At 43.3% G+C, this 22290-nt stretch overlaps 1 protein-coding gene and 1 long non-coding RNA gene across 5 annotated transcripts in view; one reads left to right on the top strand and one right to left on the bottom strand.

The window, feature by feature from the left end:
* The window catches only part of PCTP (phosphatidylcholine transfer protein), a 26983-nt gene extending 9038 nt beyond the window's left edge, over positions 1-17945 (top strand). For 2 of the 4 annotated variants that reach the window (XM_015088378.3, XM_053211767.1), the window contains 5 exons: positions 8518-8635; positions 11205-11284; positions 14443-14614; positions 15484-15551; positions 16685-17945. In XM_015088378.3, coding sequence (XP_014943864.2) covers positions 8518-8635; positions 11205-11284; positions 14443-14614; positions 15484-15551; positions 16685-16750 — 504 coding nt within the window. In that variant the 3' untranslated portion in view covers positions 16751-17945. Of the gene's footprint in view, positions 1-8517; positions 8636-11204; positions 11285-14437; positions 14615-15483; positions 15552-16684 lie in introns of all 4 variants that reach the window. The other 2 variants (XM_027034177.2, XM_053211766.1) reach the window with 2 other exon arrangements.
* On the bottom strand, positions 16750-22290 carry LOC128313389 (uncharacterized). Its single transcript, XR_008294042.1, has 2 exons — positions 21631-22290; positions 16750-19794 (listed from the first exon to the last, which is right to left on the bottom strand). It is a non-coding gene; the product is annotated as an uncharacterized LOC128313389 (long non-coding RNA).

The following is a 22290-nucleotide window of genomic DNA, read 5'->3' as shown; positions in this document are numbered from 1 at the left end:
GGCTCAATCTCACAAACCAAGAGATCATGACCTGAGCTGAAATCAAGAGTATGTCGCTTAACTGACTGAGCCACTCAGGAGCCCCTCTCCTTCACTTTTGAAGGACAGTTTCACTGGATATAGCATTCTGGGTTGGTGGATTTTCTCTTTTAATACACTATAGATTTTATTCCACTCTCGTTTTACATGGATGGTTTCTGACAAGATGTCTGGTGTAACCTGCGTCTATGTTCCTCTATAGGTCAAGATTTTCTTTTTCTTTTCTGAATTTAAATAGGATATATTTTGCTAACTAACTTGGATGTAAATTAAAAATAAGTTAATTAAAAAAAAATAGGGTATATTTAAGTTTTTTTTTTTTTTTTTTTTGTATTTGTATTTGTCCCGCATGGCGTGCTCAAGATGGGCAGATTTACTTTGAAGGGTGGTCTGAGCCTGCACAGTAAACACCATGTGATTCAAAATAAAACGTAAATATGACTACGACACAAAGTTTCCTTCCTCTCTTACATGTGTAATTGCAGTACGACTCATTGGCAGTTAAGAGTTTTCCGGAGTTGTATGTTTTGGAAGTGGTGATAGCAATGGTCTCGAGCAGGGATCACCAGACTTTTCCTCTAAAGGGCCAGTGAGTAAATATTGGAGGCTTTGTGGGCCAAGAGGCAAAATGGAAGATATTATGTAGGTGCTTATATAACCACCTAGAAATGCAGAAACAATCCTTAGCTTGTGGACGGTTCAAAAATAACCAACAGGACAGATTTGGCATCACCTGGCTAAAATAGGTTTCTGACGCCTGATTGCTCTGTCATTTTAGGATTTATGAGCCTGAGACTCTAGCTGGGTTCTCAGTTTCCTCATCTGTAAAGTGGAAATAATTCCTGTTCTGCCAAATTTGTATGGGGATCCAATGAGAAGATACATTTTGAAACACACAGTAAATTAAATGGTTTTTGTTGTGAGCCATAGCTAAGTGTATACGTCCTACCCAATATACTCCCCAGAGGCCTGGTTTATACCTGTTGTCCTGGTGATATTTTTACCACATCCCTTTCACTCTCAAAAGTATGCTGGTTGGAATGATAAATAATACAGTCATCCTCGCTATAACTATATGCACTTCAACAGCTTTCTTATTTATCCAATGGTATGTTTGGAGAGGTCAGTGACAATCCAGAGGCAGTATCACAGACCATGACCTCAGCTGTCCGATCACTGGCTGCAAGGCCAGGTTCTACGGTCATTATTTGAGTGACTTTAGGTGAGTTTCACAGACTTTTTTTTTTTTTTTTTTTTTACAGCTCTAATGAGGTATCATTTGTATACCATAAAATTTACTCAGTTTAAGTGTACAGTTCAATGAATTTTTGTAAATTTATGGAGTTATGCAGCCTTCATCACAGTCTAATTTTAGAACATTTGTGATATCCCCAAAAGACACTTCTTGTGGTTGTTATCATTCCTAGTCCAGACAGCCACCAATCTGCTTCCTGTCTCTGTAGACTTGCCTTTTCCAGAAATTTCTCCGAACTCCTTTAGCCTCAGTTTCCTTGTCTGAAAAATGGGTTTCCCAATGAGCCACACTTCATATTACCATTGTGTGGATTAAGTGAGATAATCTGATATCAGTCCAGTGCCCGGTATTCAGTAAGCACTCAGTGAATGTTAGCCATCATTATTATCTTACCTAGCTATGTGCAATCCTTAGGGATTAAACCTGCCATGTTTTCGTAGAGAGATCTAAAATATTAAACCAGATTTATGCAACTGCCTTTTTTTTTTTTTAAATGTTTTTGTTTGTTTTTCAAGGGGAGAGAGAGACAGAGCATGAGTGGGGGAGGAGCAGAGAGAGTAGGAGACACAGAATCTGAAGCAGGATCCAGGCTCTGAGCTGTCAGCGCAGAGCCCAATGCGGGGCTTGAACGCACAAACTGTGAGATCATGACCTGAGCTGAAGTCAGACGCTTAACTGACTGAGCCACCCAGGCGCCCCACTACTGCCTTTTTTTTTTATCTTGATACACCCTTCCAAGTGGCAGCTGTAGCTTGATTCCTGTCATTAGAATTGATGCTCTTTGGTGAAAAATGCTTACTTTTCGTAACTTCAGAGCCTGTTTACTTGCCACAGAGTGGCTGGAGTTGGTCAGCTTCCACAGTCAAAGTTGAGATCTTGTCCCCTCCTGAGGAATGGGAATGAGCTCTTCTTTGAGAGGTTAAGAAAATTCAGCACACACTCAGAGGTGCATTTTCAGGATTAGACAAATGTGATTTATCAAGACTGTGTCACGGTCAGTGAGGTCAATGCAGATGAACATCAGAATTTACAGAGATGGGGTGACACCTTTCTGGATCAGGTGGGGGAGAGGTAAAGGAGGTCTAACAGATTAGTCCTCTGAGGGAGCTGCAAATGTCAAATGCAAACATTGTGACATTTTGGCATTTCTCATATGTAAACACATGAGCTCTTACAGAATTTACCCTGCTCAGGACAAATAAGTGTGCTGTTGGCAGTAGTGTTTCTCAAAATATGTTAACCTTATAAATGCAGTTGAAAATAAAATGTCCAGTTCTTTTATGCATTTGAATCAGCACTAAGAAATATAACAATCTGATGTTTAGACAAGTGCCCCAGAATAACAGAGTATCTTAAAAATTACTGATTAGTGAGATCAGTAGCAAATTGCCAAACCCTGTCCCCACACCTCCACCATTTCTTCATTTATAAAGTGGAGATAATAATATGCTTACCTCACGGGATTATTTTATGTATTAATCACCAAGCACAGTGCCTGGCTTCATACTCCATAGATGTTAGTTTCTCTAAAAAATGTGCATTATGTTACAGTTCTGAATCCTCAATTATTTAATATGGAAAAGGGGATCATTGTACCCACCTTATGAATGACAATGACATCTAATATCTGCTAAGTACTTATGTGTGAGGCACAATGGTAAGAATTTTAGATGGATTAGCTCACAATCCTCATAATCATCCCCTTAAGTACAAATTCATTAGACCCACTTTGCAGCTGAGGAAAGCAAGGCTAGTGGGTAGAAGAGCTTTGACCCTACTGGGTTGTGACTCTGAGCCCATGCGGTAACCACCATGGGGTATTTTCTGGTTTTTGAGATGACTCTGGAATAATACACGTAAAGATAGCAAAGCACTAGTCCGTTGAAAGTTCTATTATTCATCCTTTCCCATTCCTGCCTTTCTCCTGCTCTGGATCTGAATCTCTACAGAAGAGGCATCTAAAAAATATTCCTCTGGCTGCTTGGAGGCCTGTTAGACAAACACACCAGGCTTAAGGCCTCAGGGGAGCATCTCAGTGGGCGGTCCATTCTGGGTGGTCCAGGGAAGGAGCAAGAGCACTGGCTTGGGGACCAGAAGGAACAGGTTCCCGTCCAGGCTTTGCAACCAACAGCTTCATCAGTGGGACCCTTGGCAAGTCACTGACCTCTTTTACGTAAAGGTCTAAGGCCCCTTCTGGCTCTAAGATGCTATGTGATGGGTCTTCTTTATCTTAATCATTAGATTGTGGTTTGGAACAATGGTTTGGAGGAAATGTGCAGACAGTAGGGCTAAACAGGAGACACTGAAGGAAGTAGAAGGGCCCATGTCACCTTCTTTCTGGCTGTCCCAAGTACTAGCTGTGGGACTCAAGCAAGTAATTTAGCCTGTCTGAGATAATTTCTTCACATAAAGATGGAGATAACACTAACATCCCCATCTCTATCACAGAGCTCTGTTAAAGATTACATGAGGTAATGAATATAAAACTGAAAACTGAACAATTACTAGTATTAGTAAAATAATTTATAGCAGGTCAAAGTGACCAGAAAACTTCAAATACAGAATGCATGGCTATTGCATGACTACTGACATCACCAGGGGGAAGTATGTTCCAAGCTCAAAAGCCAAGAATATGTGTATGCCTGATTTCTTCCCAGGGCCAAGGATACAGCAGGTCCTAGCAAGTTTGTAATTTTATAATAAAATTTATGTTAATTTTTTGTAATTATACTTTTTTCTGACCTAGTGGAAGGAGGTGGCACTTTCTATAACAGTGTGTGGAGTTTCAGATGTGCAAAATTAAATATACTTAATGTTGATTAACACTGGCCATGATCTCTTCCCTCTCTTCCTTGACAATGCATTGTAGCAATGCTTATGTACTTCTGTACCGTTTTAATGGATTTATACATAATAGTTTTTCCTTGTAAATGCATCTAAGTCTTATTAGCACTATTCTGGCCATCTGCTTTTCTACTTTAGAGTAATAATGCCAAGTAAAAACAAACCTGGACTCACAAGGAGAGACTTTTATCCAAAAGGATTATTGCAAAGTGGGGAGAGAGATTATTGTAATAGGGAGAACGCTTTGACCATAAGATCTGTGAATGTCTCAAGAATGAGGCAAAAAGAGTTTTTCTTTTATAGAGATGAGTAAACAAGGTGAGAAACCAGTGTGAGGAAGTGAGATAAAAGGTGGCATGCCTGGATAGTAGATCAGAGAATATTTTGCCCTGAGGCTAATCTGTTCTCAGGAGGGGCTGTATGCTGGCTCAGCCTGAGGGTGGGCCAACATTTAGGGGAAGAATGAGAGAAACTTAACCAGTCTGGTTCACAAGCATTTTGTTCTGATTGGATCAGTGGGGACAAGCAGTTCAGCTAATTATTTATGAGGCAATGCAAGGGAATTCAGAGCGTCTGTCTGGCCTTGTCACAGGTAAACAAGGGCAGCACCTGGGAGTCTTATCTAAGTCCTATGGGGAATGATGGTTCTTTGCAACAAGCTCTTTTCTGGAACACAAAGGAGAGGGGAGTTTCTTAACCTTCACTGTTCCCCCAAATCACAGGACTCCTGTAAAATTCATTGTTGGAAAGGATCATTTTTATCAATTAAGATTGCTTTTAGCTGCAAGTAACAGGAAACTGTACAAACAGTGACTCAAAGAGGGGTTTATTTTTCTCATTTAACAAGTAGAGCAGGGGTCAGTAGTTGATGGCACTGGTTTAGCTGATCAATGATGCCAGTAAAACAAGGAGTCTTTTTAGTCTTCCTCCTCATGTTTGGTACCTCTTCATTACAAAATAGCTGCTGTAGCTCCAAACAGCCATAGTCAAACCAGTGTAGGAGACCGGCAAAGTCATTAGTTGTGTACATTGCCACAGAGGTTCTCTTAGCAAGAAAGAAGGCACTCTGTGCTACGGTAAATCTTCTGTTTCTTCTGGTCACTGTATTCCACACAAGGTATTTACTGATTCTCTACCACCGAATAATTTTTTTTCAATTTTATTCATACATGGAGAATTAGAAACATATACACCAAGTTTTACAGCATGATAAATAAATGGAGACATTCTTACAAATGATTTTCTGGAGGAGCTTCAGGAAAGCCAAGAATCTCTTGAGTAAACTTATTTGGAATCATTTATTGAATCATCTACTGAATCTTACACATAATGCAGAAAGTTTATATTTCTAATTTTAAGGAGATCTTACACATCAGTAATAAAAACTTTGCCCAAATCAAGCCAAGCTTTATTCCCTTTCCTATCTAACTATTTGCACAAACAATGGTACCCAATCCTGATGAGATGTTCCTGTGCTATTGGCAAGAGTATACATTGGTATAAATTCTTAAAGCCTTATAAAAAGCATGAAGAACCTTAAACTTATAAAGAAGCATATAGAACCTTTACTAAAATCTATCTCTAAGGAAGAATGAAAAAAATTAGAATTATGGACCAAGTTGGTCCATCTGAAATAATAATTATTCCAGCAATATTTATATTTGTAAAAATATTAGAAACGAAGGACTGAATGAGAATAATTAAATTAGGTCTGATCTCTCCATAGAGAATACAAGCTGTTTAAACCATATTATTCCGATTTTGTAACATATAGAAGTATTTATGTACTTAAAAGAAATATGTCAGATATTACCAATAGATCTTTGTGGATTATGGGGTTACATGTCATTTATATTTTCCTTATTCAGTTTTTTGCATTTTCCAATTTTCCTATAATGAATATTATTTTTACAGTTATAAAAAATTTACTTTATTTTTTAAAGGAAAGTAAAATCGTGTGTATGTTTGCAGAGATCCTTGTCAGAAAGAAATAATAGGTGAAAAGGTGCCTTGATCCAAGAATTTTGGTGGGCTGTTTGTTACTTGAAAAGAACATTTTATTGATAGACAAGGGAAGTGTTACCAAGCATTTTGTTCCTCTGGAGTCCTGGCATTTCTCAGTTCTGCCACGAAGGGAGTGTTTAAAGGAAGTTGTAACAATAGTTCGTTCTTCTGTATTCACGTAAATCACATCGTTTTATTTTTCTCTTTCTAAGAGGGCTTTCTGTTTTTCTTTTCTGTGATATGTATAGGACTGAGGTCACTAAGGACAGTAACTAAATTCAGAAGGGGAAGGGAACCAGTGTAAGGAAACAGTTTGTCTTAATTTATCCAGATAACCAAAGTTAACTCATGTAAGCTGAGATCATTATCTCAATGCATAATTATCCCTTTTGCTCAGTATGTACAGAAAATGGGGCCCAGGCATTCCTGAGCAGGGAACTGTCTCTCTTCCAGAGATGATTAATAAATGTATGAGTATGTGTAAACCCTCACTATCTTCTCATCTGTGTGAGGGGAGGGCACAGGAGGGAGAAGGAGGTGTTTCTCCTGATGTTTGTCTTTTGGGGTATACAAACTAGCAGATCTCAATACCTCGCGTGCTGTGCTCACAGCATGTGAGGTGTTTAGATCTGCTAGTTTGTCATTTGCTGGTTGGAAACCTTTGGTATAAAGTCACATACTTTTAGAGCTGGAAGAACTTTATGAATTCCATTTCAATTGCATCTTCCATTTCTTACCAGTTAATTTAACAGACAGATGAGATTCTTAAACTAGGATGTTTTGCCCTGGGTTATGCCCCCTGAGCCAGGAAGCCCTTGTAGCCTCAAGATATCTAGAAAGCTTCACCATGTTTACCTCTTGACTTCACATGTTCGATTAGCCAATGACATTGCTTTAGCACATGGAAGAACGTGTCATTCTAAAAGCATCATTTTTGTTTTATTTGTTTGCTTTTGCATGGAACTTAATCTAAAAGCCTTTGGTTTAATCTTAACAGTAAAGCCTTTAGGCAAGGGGAGGGTCAGGAATTGTTAGTTGCCATTGTAGGGAAAGTGAAATGCATAACATGGCCAACTCTAGCCCCAGAACCCTCACAGAGGAGGATATGGTCTTCATGAAGGAAAAAAAAAAAAAGGCCGGAGGTGGGGGGGGGGGTGGGGGGAACTCTCATCCTTTGGAATCTAGAAATGGTCTCTCTCTTTTTTTTTTATAAAGAGGACTAATGTGATTTGAAGCTGATGTTTTATACACAAGTTCTTTACATAAAAAGGAAGTTATTGACAAATTCTTGGCATTGATAAAAACAATGTGTTAGGTTTCATTATGCCCCATGGATATCTAAAATAGTAACCTGTCCCCTGAGCATTAGCTGCCTATATGACACTCCCACTTGGATGTTTAATAAGCATCTTAAACTCAAAAGTAGAATTCTTGATATCCCCATAGCTCACATATCACCTCTTCCCAAGTGTTCTCTATCTTAGAGCATGGATCTCTCATTTACCTAGTTGTTCAAGCAGAGGTTCTAAGTAATTCTTTACTTTCTCTTCTCCACAGGCAATCTGTCAGCACTTCTTGCTAACATTACTTCTAAATATAACCCTAAATCACTGACTTCTCTCAATCACTGTTGTCACCTCCTTGTTTAAATCACCATCATCTCTTATCTGGACCATTGCACTGGTCTTCAAACCATCTCCTTGCTCCCTTATGATCTATTTTCTACCAAGGATCAAGGATCATCTTTTTATTTAGCGTTCCTCTGTTTAAAGTCACTCATTGGTTTTCCTTAGTAATTAGAACAAAATCTTTATCCCATCACCCTGGTTTACAAAGCCCTGTGGAGTCTGGACACCACTGTCTCTCTGACCTCAGCTCCTACCACCTCCCCAATCCACAGTTCTCTGGATCTTATGACTTCCTGTTTTTTGAGCAGGAAGGTTCATAAACGTGAAGGTCTTCCCTATACCAGGAATGGGTTTTCCTTATCTTCCCATGGCTGGTTCCTTCTAATATTTAGAATAAGATGTTCTGATAAAGGTTATCCCTCATAGAGGTCTTTCCTGATTACTTGATTACGTAGGACACCCCTTGCCCCCAAAACAGGCACCACTGATGACATAACTTTCCTTATATACTATTCAAATTACCTAGATAGCATTTATAGCCACCGCCACCACCACCACCAATGTCTACAATAAATGTATGATCCACTAGAGCAGGGGCCTCATCTGCTTTTTCATTATTGTGTTACCAAGACCACAGAGGAGGTACTCAATAATTGGTGTTGTATGAACATCTGCTTTTCATATGCTGTGTCATCCGGCTGTCTATTTGGAAATCAATAGATTGTTTTGCCTGTTCTGTTTTTACAGCAGACGGGACTTTATGAGTATAAAGTCTTTGGTGTTCTGGACGACTGCCCTCCGGCTTTACTCGCAGATGTCTACATGGACTTAGACTACAGAAAACAGTGGGACCAATATGTTAAAGGTGAATAACATCTATTATTAAGAAAAAAAAAATCTAGAAAGTAGAATCTATTGTTACTTATTCCAGCTAGTAGAAAGCAACAGGTTCAATTTCTACTATGTTATGTTTTATTTTTAATTTTGGCATGAAAGTCTTAAGTGTTGGGCTGAAACGTGATTCCTTTGTGATTCCTTTGTGATTCCTTGCATTCCCTTAGCTGCTACTCTCCAGTTTGCTCTGGAGGCTCCTTTGTTCTCACTGTAAGTTCAACATCATCTCACATATCTAGGTAGTCATAGGCAGCTTCTTGGAGGAGGTGGTGTCCAAGCTTTGTTTTGGAAGTTGAATCAAAGTTTTATCAACAAGAAGAATGCATATAGGTGAGAGGGTGAGAAGGTGAGGGGATGGGGGGCTTGAGGCCATCTGAGGCCCAGGGAACAGCATGAATAAAGGGAGGAAGGCATGAAACAGCATGGTATGTTCAAAAACTGTGAGCAGTTTGGTTTTATTATGTTATTGGGGTAGCAGAATGTAGAGCTAAGGCAGGAGGAAGGTCCAGAGCTCCAAGGCTCCAGTTCTTAGATTTTGCCCTGAAAGTCAAGGAGGAGGGGAAGGGTGATGCCCTGAAGGAGAATGCCACCTGTGAAAGGCATTAAATAGGGGTTCCTCCTGTCACTTAAAGGTGGGAGTGGCCTCTGCCAAATCAGTCACAGTGGAAGAGAACTGCAGAACTAGCCAAGGTGCATGTAAACTCTGAAAGACCTTTGCTATAGTCAGGACTTCTGGTTGCAAGCAACAAAAAGTTAACAAATGCCAGTGTAAGAAATGGAAAAGAGTTTATTGGTTTCATGGCATTGAAAAGTCCAGGGGTATCTGACTTCTAGGACAGCTGCATCTAATGCTTAAATAACTTCTCCATCTCGACTCCGTTTTCTTCTGAGTTGACCTAATTCTTAGGCAGATTCTTATGTCATGGCAAAGATGGCCACCAGAAGATCCAGGCTTATAGTCTAACCATATAAATAATAACCCCACAGGAACAGGAAGGAGCATTCCACTTTCCTGCTCACGGCAGCCAGAGCCCCAGAATTTGCTCTCATGGCCTCCTGTGGATGTTTGTCATGGTTGTGGTCTCCTAGTGTTTTCCAGTACCCTTTCTATCTAGGAAGAACTGTGATACTTGTCCATTCAAGGGAGAAGCCAGATGTTCTCTGTCCCAGTCTCCTCAGGGGTGTAATATAGATGTTGCCAGTAAGACACACATGCAGCTTCAATGTGAGAGAGAACTGCAGCATGCAAAATCAATTTTCTGGTAATGGTCAGGGCTAAGGTGTCTGACACTGGGAGAAACAGTTGCAGAGCCTCTGATGTTTGGTACTTGGCATCAGCCATTCACACTATGGTGTCTAGTCCGGTAGCAGCAGTAGTTTGGCTTCTCTGGAACAATCCTGAGGTTCTAAGCCCAGCTCTGCTCCTTCTAGATATTCTGTGAGCTACCTGAGGGCCTTTACTAAACCACAAGGTAAGACCCTGGCCAGATGCACCATCCCTGAATGAATCACTGTGGCCACATCTTGCTCATTTTCCCAGCCCTGAAATTAATGCTGAGTCAGTCCTGCTTAAACCGCATAGTCAAGGAGGGGAAGGGTGAAGGAGAATGGAGATCACTGGTTCAAGAAGGGGGAGGTGATGCTGAGTATGCAAAGGTCACAGATGTCTACTTCTTCCCTTCCTCTCAAGGGCTGTCTTTAGTCTCTTGTGGCACCAATGGGCAAGCTCTTTAATCCATGGTCTTCTAATAGATTTTCCTACCAAAGCTGAATTAAAGAATACTTTTCCCCCATCAGCATCTCCTTAAGGGTCTGTCATGGTTACTTCAGCAGCCTTGGCTTGCCTCCTTCTTTAAATAAATGCTTAGTATGAAGGCATACTGCACAGCTTGAGGTCAGAGGGTGTACATGCCATTGAATTCTTTTGCTCTCTCCAGCCAAGTTAGCTGCTATTTGCACACTATAGAACGATGAAATATTAAGGGAATCTGGTCATTGCAGTCATGGTAGTGTGTAAAGAAACAGGGGAGAGAAGCAAGACACTTAGGGTTAGCCACAGCTATGGCACTTCCTAGCTGTTTAGGAAGGACCCTGCCCTGGCTAGAACCTTCATTTCCCAGTTGAACGCACTAGACTGGGTGACTCAGTTCAGGGCTAGCTGTAATAGGTCAAGAAATCTAGAGAGAAATCAAAAGCAAAACTACTGGTACTCTAGTGACATCTGCTGGTTGCCCTGATTTTAAAACCTGAACGTTTATTTTTGGGTGCCTGATTTTGTTCCATTGCATTGTATTTGAGAATCTTGCGTGTGCTATACAATGGACACGTTTTGTTATTTTATTTTTACTGTGTTTTAATGTCTACTAGACTCTGCTCTTGGGCAACAAGCTTTTAGCATTAATGAATCTTATTTCTCCTAGAATTCTGTGCCTTATGAGTTAGTGGTTTATCATTACCCTCAGAGATAATCATACCTAGGCTTCTTGTTAAATGAAGCCCAGAAAGCTTCCAGATACATTAACTTCTTTTGTTCTCCTTAGAACTCTATGAAAAGGAATGCAATGGAGAAACCGTGGTCTACTGGGAAGTGAAGTACCCTTTTCCCATGTCCAACCGAGACGTATCCTTTCTCAAGGCACATCACTACTTGACTTCCTAAGTGTTTCTGTGCCCCTTGGCTATTGCCCAGTGGTGTCATGCCCATGGCAATGTGGACAGTGTTGTCCTTTGATTCTTGCAGAAACATCTGCTGAAGCTGTTGCTTCTTGTGTGGCTTTTGGAGACCTCAGAGTGTGATTTCTGGGCCTGACCATGTGGAGCGTCTATGATTGTGGTCACTGGAGGGCAGCTCAGACTTTCCTGAAAAGTTTTCTAAGGCTTGAATTTGTTGGCTCCAGAAATGGGGACCTGGAGAGAAGTTCTTCTAGTGTTTACAAATTCCCTCAATCTAGAGGTGGAAGTGAGCACCCAGGGAGGTAAAGTGACAGAGGCATACATACAGAGTGGGGACTGCAACTCACACCCTCACTTTTCCAGCCCTCCCCATCTCCTCTCCAGTTTGAGTGACCCCACAGCGATCCCTCCTTGACTGCTGGCTCTGGGTACTGGGGATATGTTTCTTCCCCAGTTTCCTCATTTATCATTAAAGCAGTTGAATGGAATGTGGGGAGTTTTAGCTAACAGTACAAGGTTCTAGGAGGCCCTCTCAGGACAAGCCTCCTATGGGGGATGGAATTTCAAGGACAGGCAGGGTGGGGGCAGGATGACTGAGGGGTGAGGTTTCCACTCCTTCACTGTCCTCTTCAATCACAGCAGTCAAGTGTTTTACACACTGAATTTCCATAGAAGATCCTTTCAGCAAAGGGTCTTGTGGATTAAAAAAAAGTTTGGAGAGCCACTGAATTTCTAGCTCTGACATTATACAAGTTTGTATGTTCTTAAATAATTATTCACAAGAAAGAGAAGGAGCATGCGGGTGTGTTTTATAGAAATTGTGTGTGTGTGTGTGTGTGTGTGTGTGTGTGTGTGTGTGTGTTTGCGTCTAAGTGTATGTGTTTACCTTGGCTCCAACCAGATTATAAAATCCTTAGGGGTTTATTTCTTTTTTTTTTTTTTTAATGTTTGTTTATTTTTGAGACAGAGAGAGATAGAGCATGAATGGGGGAGGGTCAGAAAGAGAGGGAGACACAGAATCCGAAACAGGCTCCAGGTTCTGAGCTGTCAGCACAGAGCCCGACGCGGGGCTCGAACCCACGAACTGTGAGATCGTGACCTGAGCTGAGGTCGGACGCTTAGCCGACTGAGCCACCCAGGCGCCCCTTAAGGGTTTATTTCTTGCCCGCATACTGCTAGGTAGTTGGTACACACATGGCATATTTCAACAGATCGTGGATTACTTCTTAGGTTTTATGTGGTTACCTCTGATCCTACCAACAACTGTGCAAAGTGAGTTCCATCATCCTCATGTTGTAGTCAAGGGAACTGATGCAAAGAGAAGTCAGAACTTTGCTGTGGTTTACACAACTAGTGGGTGGCAGAGGCAGGTTCTGGTCCCAGGTGCAGCTCTTTCCAGAGATGGTGACCTTGACCAGGGCATGAGTCCATCTCTCTGACCTCACTGTGACACTGCTGGGTAGGTCTTAGGAGTGGACACTTGGGGCTACTTGAAGTTCTATTTAATTGGCTTTCCAGGCCCCACAGTCCCACAGTGAGTTTCTCATATGCACATATGTCTCTCCACTAAGGGTTAAATTTTTGAGAACAGAGAATAGCGCAGTGGAAAAGAACATTCATTTTGAACCAGAGATCCCAGACTGAATGTGAGCTTATTCCCTGATTTGTTGTGTGATTTTGGAAAAGTCCCTTCGCTTCTCTGGACCTCAGTGACCTGGTGGTTCTCTGTTCATAGGCTCTATGGAAGGCCCAGCAACCTCCCAACCCTTTGAAGACCTTTGCCAAGTCTTAATAGATCAGCTGATTTTCCCTCAATGGAGTGTCAGGTGATATCTGTCACATGAGCTGAGCAAGTTTTGGGAGAGAGTAGGACAATCTTGGCTGTGAGGAAAGAGGCCTGGGGGAGGAAAGCCAGAGCCAAAGCAAATTCATTTCTCCCCCAAGATATTTAAGAACTTTACTCGTCAGTCCACAGAGAGCGGGGGCAACATCCCATCCTGCAGGCTGAGTGAGGGCTGGGACCACTGTGGGTGCCGCAGAGACTCTGAGGTGGCATGGGGCTATGGTTGTTGCTGTTATAGTAAGTATAATTGTGTTATACTTAGGGTGATTTTTTTTTTTAATTGTTTAGTCTTTGAATTCCTTCTAGTGCAAAACCTAAAATTCTATTGAGGCCTGTCTAGCTATGAAAGTCTAACTACGTTTGGGGGCCAGATCTGGGCTTGCATTCAGGTTCCAGTTGAGCTATGGGTCTTTGGCAAGTTTCTTTACTTTTCTGAGCCTCAGTTTTATCATCAGTAGGATGGGGATACTTACACCGAACTCACAGGGACCATTTCAGGATCAAAACTGGTGCTACATGTAAAGCACATAGTAATGTCTGAATAAATGGTAACTCTCACTGCTTCTTAGGATTAAATTATCTTCTCTAGAATAGTGCCATAGACATAGTGAGTGTTCTACAAGTGTTTATTGAGATGAAATGGCTTTGTTATTTTTGGTGAATCAATGTTGACCCAGAGAGGACATCTATCTACTAAACATTCAGGTGCTTAGGTTTCTTCCTATGACCAGCAGGTGTAAGTAACATTGCTTGGCCATCCTCTGTGCATAGAAGTCAGCAACTAGAGCTTTGGAGGAGGGAAGGACAAAGTTTATGGGGTGCCTGTTCTGCCCTGGTTTCTCCAGTGCCCCCACCAAGCATGCCTGCTGAGCAGTGTAACCCCCTTTCCCTACAGAGGGAAACTTAGCCTCAGAAACAGGGAGTAACTAATGCAGAATCACACCACTGATGAGTGATCAAACCTCTGATACCTCACAGTGCCTTCTTAGAGAAAGGAGGAGGGGTTTCTCTATATAATTAAAAGCATCAAGGACTTGTTCACAGGTAGGTAAGGCATGCTGTCAGATGAGAACATCAGACAGTATGGGACACCATCTTACAGTGCAGGTAGAGAGACAGGGCAAGGAAGTGAAGTAACAGTATAAGGGAACAAATGCCAGGTGAGAGGAACAGAGTCCTCTCTCTTTGCCTCTGGCTTGTGGGGTTTCCTTCTGCCCATCTGTGAGGCTGGCATTGATATCATGCCTTGACTGGCAGTACAGTACATCTACATCCGGCAGCGGCAAGAGCTGGACGTGGAAGGGCGGAAGATCCATGTGGTCCTGGCCCAGAGCACTTCTGTGCCGCAGTTTGCCGAGAGGCCTGGTGTGATCCGGGTAAATCAGTACAAGCAGAGCCTCGCAATCGAGAGTGATGGCAAGAAGGGAAGCAAAGGTAAGGCCGGGGTGCATGTTGGTGCACTGACCAGGGCCACCTGTATCAAGGCCATGCTGATTGTGAGGCACGTAAAATTCATGGTGCTTATTCCCCGAGTTCAGAGGATGGGCACGTGTAGAAGACAACACCTGGAGAGAGACTCCATTCTCCCCCAGAAACTTGAGTGCATGGGGGACATTTAGATCTGACTCAGCCCATTCTTTACTGACTCTTGCACTGTCCAGATGAAATTAGAGCCAGAAGGTTTAGAAACTCTCACTTTAGATTGGTCCTCGGGATACATACATTGGGCCTGAGGGTGGGCAAGAAGGCTGGCAGCACTGTCTCTGAGGACGCAGCTCCTGCCCAGCAGAAACCCAGAGACTCAGGACTTGCCCCTCTGGAGTTCCAGCCCACGTGGAGAAAAGCTGTGAGCAGAGTAGGCATACGCAGCCACCTACAGTACTGGAACAAGTGTGGCCTTGCATGTGAGGCAAAATCTGAAGCTTAGTTCTGACGCTTTTCAGATGTCACCTTGGACATGCCACCTAACTTCTCTGAGCCTCCATGTTATCATTTATAAGCTCGGGTTTGTTCTTACCGACCCAATTGTACCATGAAGGTAATAAAGAGAGAAGTAATTAAATGAGATACTATATCCAGGTGTATAGATTGCCAGGTGTTTAATGAGTAGCAGCAAAATGTGCCTGTGACTGTGATTTAAAAATGTTTACATATAAATATTCTGGGAGACAGGGAAGAGAAGTCCTCCTGAATCCTGTGCTCCCTCCCTTCTTTCTGAATCTAAAAGGGGAAGGTTGGCAGGGTTTGTTTTTGTCTTTGTAACATTTTTCCTCCTCCTGAATTGTCTTTTCTTTCTCCTCTAGTTTTCATGTATTACTTCGATAACCCTGGTGGCCAGATTCCGTCCTGGCTCATTAACTGGGTCGCCAAGGTGAGATCCCAGGAGGCAGGAGGGGGAAGTGTCTTTGACAAATGTTGACTTAGTCCAAGGGGCTGTCAGGCTGAAGAGACATCCTATCTCAGGCCTAATGAGGCTCTTTTATGAAGCAGCTTGGTTGAGTGACTACAGTTAGGACTGAGGTTGCCAACACCCAGGATGTGGAGGCTGGGACAAAAGACAAAGAATCCTTAGCTGGAATGTCAGACCCTCCCTGCCGGCAACACCCTGCTGGGATCACTGTCTGGATCCTCCTGACAATAGCCTGCTCATTATAGAGAAAATGGGGCCTTTAGACCCTGCCCTGCTTATGGAGGAGTCTGGAAGGCTAACCTGGCTCCAGAGACAACCAGATGTGTCCAAGCCTGGAAGCCCCCAGTTTTGTTACTGATGTTGTGTTGTGTTTTGTTTCCCTGTAAGGAGAGGGAACTGCTGTGGTACTGGATCACTGCAGACTGCCTAGGGACCTGGCTTGATGAGAATCATTCAGCCTGCTTTGGAGACCTACTTCCTGGTGGGAGGGCTCAGCACATTCCCTGGAGAGTGAAAAGCGCACAGGCTTTGAGTCAAATACATGTGATTTTGAATCCTGGTCCTGCTTCTGTCTGTGTAATCTAGGGAAGCCATCAATTTCTTCCCTTTTAAAAATGGAGATGGATACTACCGACCCTGTAGAGTAGTAGTAAATAAAGCAGTGTCTGGGGAATATCTTGTACGAAGTTCGGCACTGACTAAATAATCAAATAGCCTAACCCTTTGCCCCCACAGCCTCACCATTTTCTAATTCTGTAAAAGAAGTCCTTTCTCTGATTTCTGTGGAAGAATCCCACAACCCAACCCAATCCCATTTCCTATGTTTTTTCTCTCCAAAAAATGGTGTCTCAGAAACATCTTAGCTTTTTACTAGTGAAAGCCAAGGCATACAACAGTGTCCCCTGTTGTCTAGTCTCGCCTCTGCCTTGGGTCTTCTGTCGTTATCTGTAGCGACGTTCTGTTGAAATTGGACAGGGGACCTACTGTCATATTTATTATTCTCAAGGCATCTTTGTTTACCTTTGCCACATCCCAAAGAATCAGGAGTAATGTCTGTGAAGACACAGAAGTGACAAGTGTTCTTTCCTTTGCAGAATGGCGTCCCTAACTTCTTGAAGGACATGGCAAAAGCCTGTCAGAATTACCTCAAGAAAACCTAAGAAAGGGAACGAATGGTGTGTCCATGGAACGATGTCTCTGCAAGTGCCACAAGCCCACTGATGCTCAGCTTTTCTTTCACTATTCTATCTTCGGAGGCCTGCACACTGTCCCACACATCGTCCCCAAGTGTGTTTGCCTGATGCCTGGCTTCCTTTCCCACTCTCCCCACCCCGGGACTGGCTGCCTTCTTCCACTATTGAATGTGGGTCAGATTAGGGAAACTTTTGCTTGTTTATTTTTAAAAAGGGAAGTCCTCAATAGGGAACACAATCATTCCATTGTGCCATCTTAGGGGGATGGGTGGGTGGAGGAACAACAAATGCAAGGGCAACCAATCCTGGCAAGCTGGCTCCTTCCCAGAATGTGACTTCTTGTAACCTAGGAGGGGCTGCTGGGATGCCATCCCCTTCAGACTGGACTCTTGGTGCATCAGACTGGGAGACACGTGCTGATGTCCATTTGCCTGATGCTTTGGTGTGTTGATTTGGCTGGGGTCTGAGGTGATGATCCAGTAAGTCTTTCCACCATTTGTACTTGTAGAAGATCCTGAGCTGTTTTGATTTCAAACCATGTTGAAACACATGGCAGGCCTGATTACACACTTAATGTGATAGCCATGTTTTCTCATCATCTATGTCTGGGATTCTCCTTCCCACATGCCACTGGAGAGAGGCTGACCATACCTCACTAGCTCTGCATTTTATCAGAAACTGAGGCATCATGATGGCTCTCTGGCAGTTTGCAAAAGTCAAAATACTGTGCGCACAGCTGTGATAAAGTGTCTTTATATGCAATAAAATGAATTTCCCTTCTAGAATGTTTGGAGATTCTGAAGGGATAAGAGTTCACAACCAGGGAAATATTAATTAGTGGATTGGATGACTCTACAACTTTTTTCTCAGGAATTCTACCTAAGATGTCTGCCTCTTCTACTGCTAAAAGACGTCCAGTTTCCTGTTTTCTCCTGAATTTTGGTAGAGCAAGATATTCTGTGGCTCAAGGCATAGCCTTAATGATCTCAGGGAAAAATTGTAACCACTGTGTGTGATGGCACTGAACCCTGATTAGGGGTCATAGACATTTAGGATGTAAAGCCAGAAGCAAAGGATTTATTAAAATGTGATACCTCAGACTATATGTTTTCTCTCTGGGAAGAAAACAGATTGAATACCAATAAATACAACGTGACATAAATTTGTCCTGTTTGTAGTTTTCTTCGTACCTTGCTCCTTTTGTGAGAATGAACCAGTTGGGCCTCGTTTGTTTGCAAGACACATCCAACCTGAGTAATGAACTTGAGCATAAAAAAGAATTTTAGGTGCACTTACATGCAAGGCCAGGTGTAGGATGGACTCAGGTTAGGGTTGATAAGACTGACATTAGAATTTGGCTACATTTGTCTTCAGGTTATCTTTGACGTTGGGCTTTGTCTGGTGGCATGATTGCTGCTGACAGCAAAGGGTAGGCCTACATCTTCTCAGGCTCTTGGTGAGCCAAAAAAAGACAGCATTTCTTTCCAGTAGATCCCACACCATCTTATGACTCTCTCAACCATATGCCTGTCTGTTCCCCAGTCATTTTGGACATACGGATAGGCTTATACAAATAAGTGAATGCTTCATAAGTTTACCATAAAAAAAATTTATTATCAGTAATATAACTGGAATTTAATTTTAGATAAGTGAAATCTAAAAGTCTCTTGTAACAGAGGGCCAAGTTGAAATTTTAAGTATAGAGTCACTGAAACACAGGCACAACGATTATAGTCTTTGAGCAGAGAATCGACATGAAATGGTGTCATGCAAACCATCTTTAAACAGTGTTTAATAATTTGTTAAGAACTCTGAGAACACGAATATGGAGTTTATAGGTAAAGTAGTACCAAAAAACAGTCACAAAGTTTGGGATAATTAGTAGAGTTTTGACTCTTTGGCATTTATGTGTGCTAATTTGGAGAAGACAGTCCTACACGGCATTGAAACGAGGTCCTGTGAAAAACTGAGAACCCATGAGCCAATAGTAAATGCCAGAGGTGCAGAAAATGTAGGACTGGTGCTCTTGAGGTTGCTTCCGATTCCTCAGGGTATGCCTCTCTATGAACGCTGGATGCATTGCTTGGAATTTGAAAGTTATATATTGTCATTCCTCTAGCACTTTGGTTCACTTACTCTTTTCCATTCTGTCTCTCCAAATGGACAATAAGATCGAATAGAAACAGTTACTTCGATTACCGGCCCCTAGGGTTCTAGATAGTAGGCACTCAAGTGAGTGACTGATTTAGAGAGACTAAATGACACACACTCAGAAGGCCAAGCCTATTCGGATATGGAGATCTAATTCGATTACATTAAACAACAATTCAGGCCAAATTATTTCACTAGTCATTTTTTGGGTGTGTGCGTGTGGTGAGGGGGCTCTAGACTCCTCCGGTTCCCATTGGTCCTTTAAGGGGTGGCTTTGCTGGTGTGGTTACAGGTTATTTTCTAATGTTACAGAAATGATACAGTCTGGACACAGTCCAGTTGGGATTAGTCAGGATATCAGGATTTTAATGAAAAACAAAAAATAGCATTACTGTTGGAGCTAAATTTTTTCCACAGGTGAATTAGTCACATTGCATAACAATCCAAAGCTATTGACCACATTGGAATTGATGGGTTCCAGCAAAGGGTCACCTCCCATGAACATGTTCCTATTTCACAATGACAGTCCTGGCCTGGCTCCCTGGCTGAGGTTCTTCACCCAGAGTCCCCATCTATAATGCTTGTCCTTCAAACCTCCTGCTTCCCAGCTGGATTTGGGAGACACAGAGCAGGAAGAGCCCGTTCAGTTCTTATGTTTCCAGTATCATCACGCAGTTGGCTCGGAGAATTATCCTTAAAACTTAAAAGCTTTGAGACATGCATTCACTGAACAGCTATTTCTTGAGTCTGGTGTCCACCTGGCAAGGGGACCGACATGGCAGATCCTGGGATGGATGAGACAGGCTTGGTGTCTACCCTCACGGAGCTCGTGGTCTAGTGAAGAAGACACCGTGGACAAGCTGCTGAAAGACTGATGAGTTTTGAGAAAGGGCAAGTAAAAGGCAAGAGTTTTGAGAAAGTGCCAGAGGTTGTAAAACTGGGGGCACTAACCGAGTTTGAGGGGTCAGAGAAGAACATGCTGTAGTGGGCTGCCTGTACGCTGGAGAAGAAAACTGATCTGCGAGGAAGGAACCATTTACATAAAGCTGCTCTGGTAGGAGAGCCAATCACATCTGAGGAAATACCAAGGCCAGTATGGCTGGGGCAATGGGAAGGAAGGAGAGGCATCTCACGTGTGGCTGAAGAAGCAGGCAGTTACATCGTGGGTGATCGTGACAGCCATGGCAAGGATTTTGGACTCTATACCCAGAACACCAATAAGCTTTGAAGTATTTTAGGCTGACCTAAAATCAGCAGTGACCTGATGAGTTTAATCATTCTTTTTTTTTTAAACGTTTACTTATTTTTGAGAGAGAGAGAGAGAGAGAGTGCGTGAGCAGGGCAAGGACAGAGAGAGAAGGAGACACAGAATTGGAAGTGGGCTCTTTGCTGACAGCAGAAAGCCCGTTGTGGGGCTCAAACTCATGATTCGGGAGATCACGACCTGAGCCAAAGTTGGATGCTCAACCGACCGAGCCACGCAGGCACCCCAAGTTTAATCATTCTTAACAGCTGCTCATTCCCTCCCCCCTCCATGGTTCCTTCTTCACTACATGGAACAGTCCGTCCAACACTGTCAACGGGGTACTCTCCAAGGTGCTTTAAGCCTTGTCACTTGGAATCCTCTCCACTGTCAGGTAGAAGGCACAGTGGCTCACACCCAAATCTAGTTTCCGAAGTGGAGCATCAGCCTCTGAAGTCTAACCAGAAAAAGAGAGGCAGAGAACCTCATGGTCCATGCTGGTGTACCCCACACCCTCCAATGGGTGCATCACACAGCCCACACGAGCAGAACTGTCGGGATCCGGAGGTGGGAGAGCAAACAGAAAGGCATAAAAAAGGTAAGCAGGTCTGCTTTCTCCAAAGTTTTTTTTTCTACACTCCTCTTCCTCGTGAGAAGACAAACACTGTTTGTGTAGGTTCTCAGAGTTTAGAGCTAACAAGACAGGAGGGCTTCAGAAAAATTATTTATATTGCTAATCTACTTGTATGTTTTTGTATGTGTCTGTGTGGATACACATTATATGTACTCCATAAGACAGAAAAACGGAACAACTAAGTGGCATTAACACGATAAGCCAGGTTGGATGCTAGGCAGAGGAGTTCATAAAGGTGGAACAGATTCTTCCACTGGGGACACAGCAGTCTGGAGAGGACTGAAATAGGTGCACAGTTTATGATGATGACAATGGGATCACCAGCACATGGAAGGAAAACATGTAGTATTTTAGGACTTCGTGGCAAACTGCGGTTAAGACAACAGGTCCAAAATCGAATTGCTTACACCAAGCCCCACTCCCTCAATGAAGATTTAACTTAATTACAGTTATGGCTCACCCACAAATGGAGTCTTAGACCCGTCCATCAGGAATCACCTGATCAATCCTAGTTAGGTAATCTGCCTGACAAACCCGTGCCATCCCCTAAAGGAAAGTGACCTAGCAATAACCGCGCTGCTCTGTCGTCTAGCATAATTCTCGCGTTCTCACTCCCTTCTTCCTTTTATTTTGTACAGCTCCTCGGAGCTCCTTTCAATCTGTTAGACTGGATGCTGCCCGATTTGAATCGAGTTTTGTTCACATACGCTCTTAAAAGTTCTACCATGCCTCAGTCGATCTTTTACCAGCTCTGGTCAGAAGAGGAAACAAAAGGAGACCCCCAGGAGCCCCCAGGGGCAAGGAGCCATCAGCACCTACCTGCTGAACCCCCTGAGCCTCTGCTTTCCCGCTGCCTCTGGAGGCTGTACGTCCCTGTTGGATGCTAGCTCTGCAGCTCTCAAGGGAGGTGTTTCAGATTTGACTCGAGCATTTCTCTCTCCGGACTGAGTCCGGACACCGGCTGAGTCAGATTGGGCCCAATTTAGAAACTGGACGAGGCACAGGGTGGGCATGGGTATGACTTAGAAACTAAAACAGACTAGGGGCCGGCTGGGTCCAACACAGAACCCCGGGTGGCTGGCTGTGAGGAGACTGGGCCACGCTTAGCACGCGGACCAGGTCGGAGGGGCCTACTTCCGTCTTAGAAACCGGAAGGCTCTGGGGCTGAACTGGGTCCCACTTAGAAACGGGACCGGGTGTGCGCGGACTGGGTCCTGCTTGGAAACCGGACCGCGGGGAGGGGGGGGGGGGCGTAGAGGGGCCTGCTTCGAAACCGGACCGGGTGCCCATGGACTGGGTCCCGCTTAGAAACTGGATCCTGCTTAGAAACGGGACCGGGTGGGGGCGGACCGGGCGGAGGAGGACTCTGTCCCGCTTAGAAAGTGGACCGGGTGGGGGCAAATCGGGTCCCACTTAGAAACCCGGCCGGGTCCTGCTTAGAAACCTGATTGGGTGGGGGCAGACGGGGCGGAGGCGGAC

This window comes from Acinonyx jubatus, chromosome E1 (assembly GCF_027475565.1).
Source record: "Acinonyx jubatus isolate Ajub_Pintada_27869175 chromosome E1, VMU_Ajub_asm_v1.0, whole genome shotgun sequence".
NCBI lineage: Eukaryota > Metazoa > Chordata > Mammalia > Carnivora > Felidae > Acinonyx > Acinonyx jubatus.
This window is presented reverse-complemented; position numbering and strand designations above follow the sequence as displayed.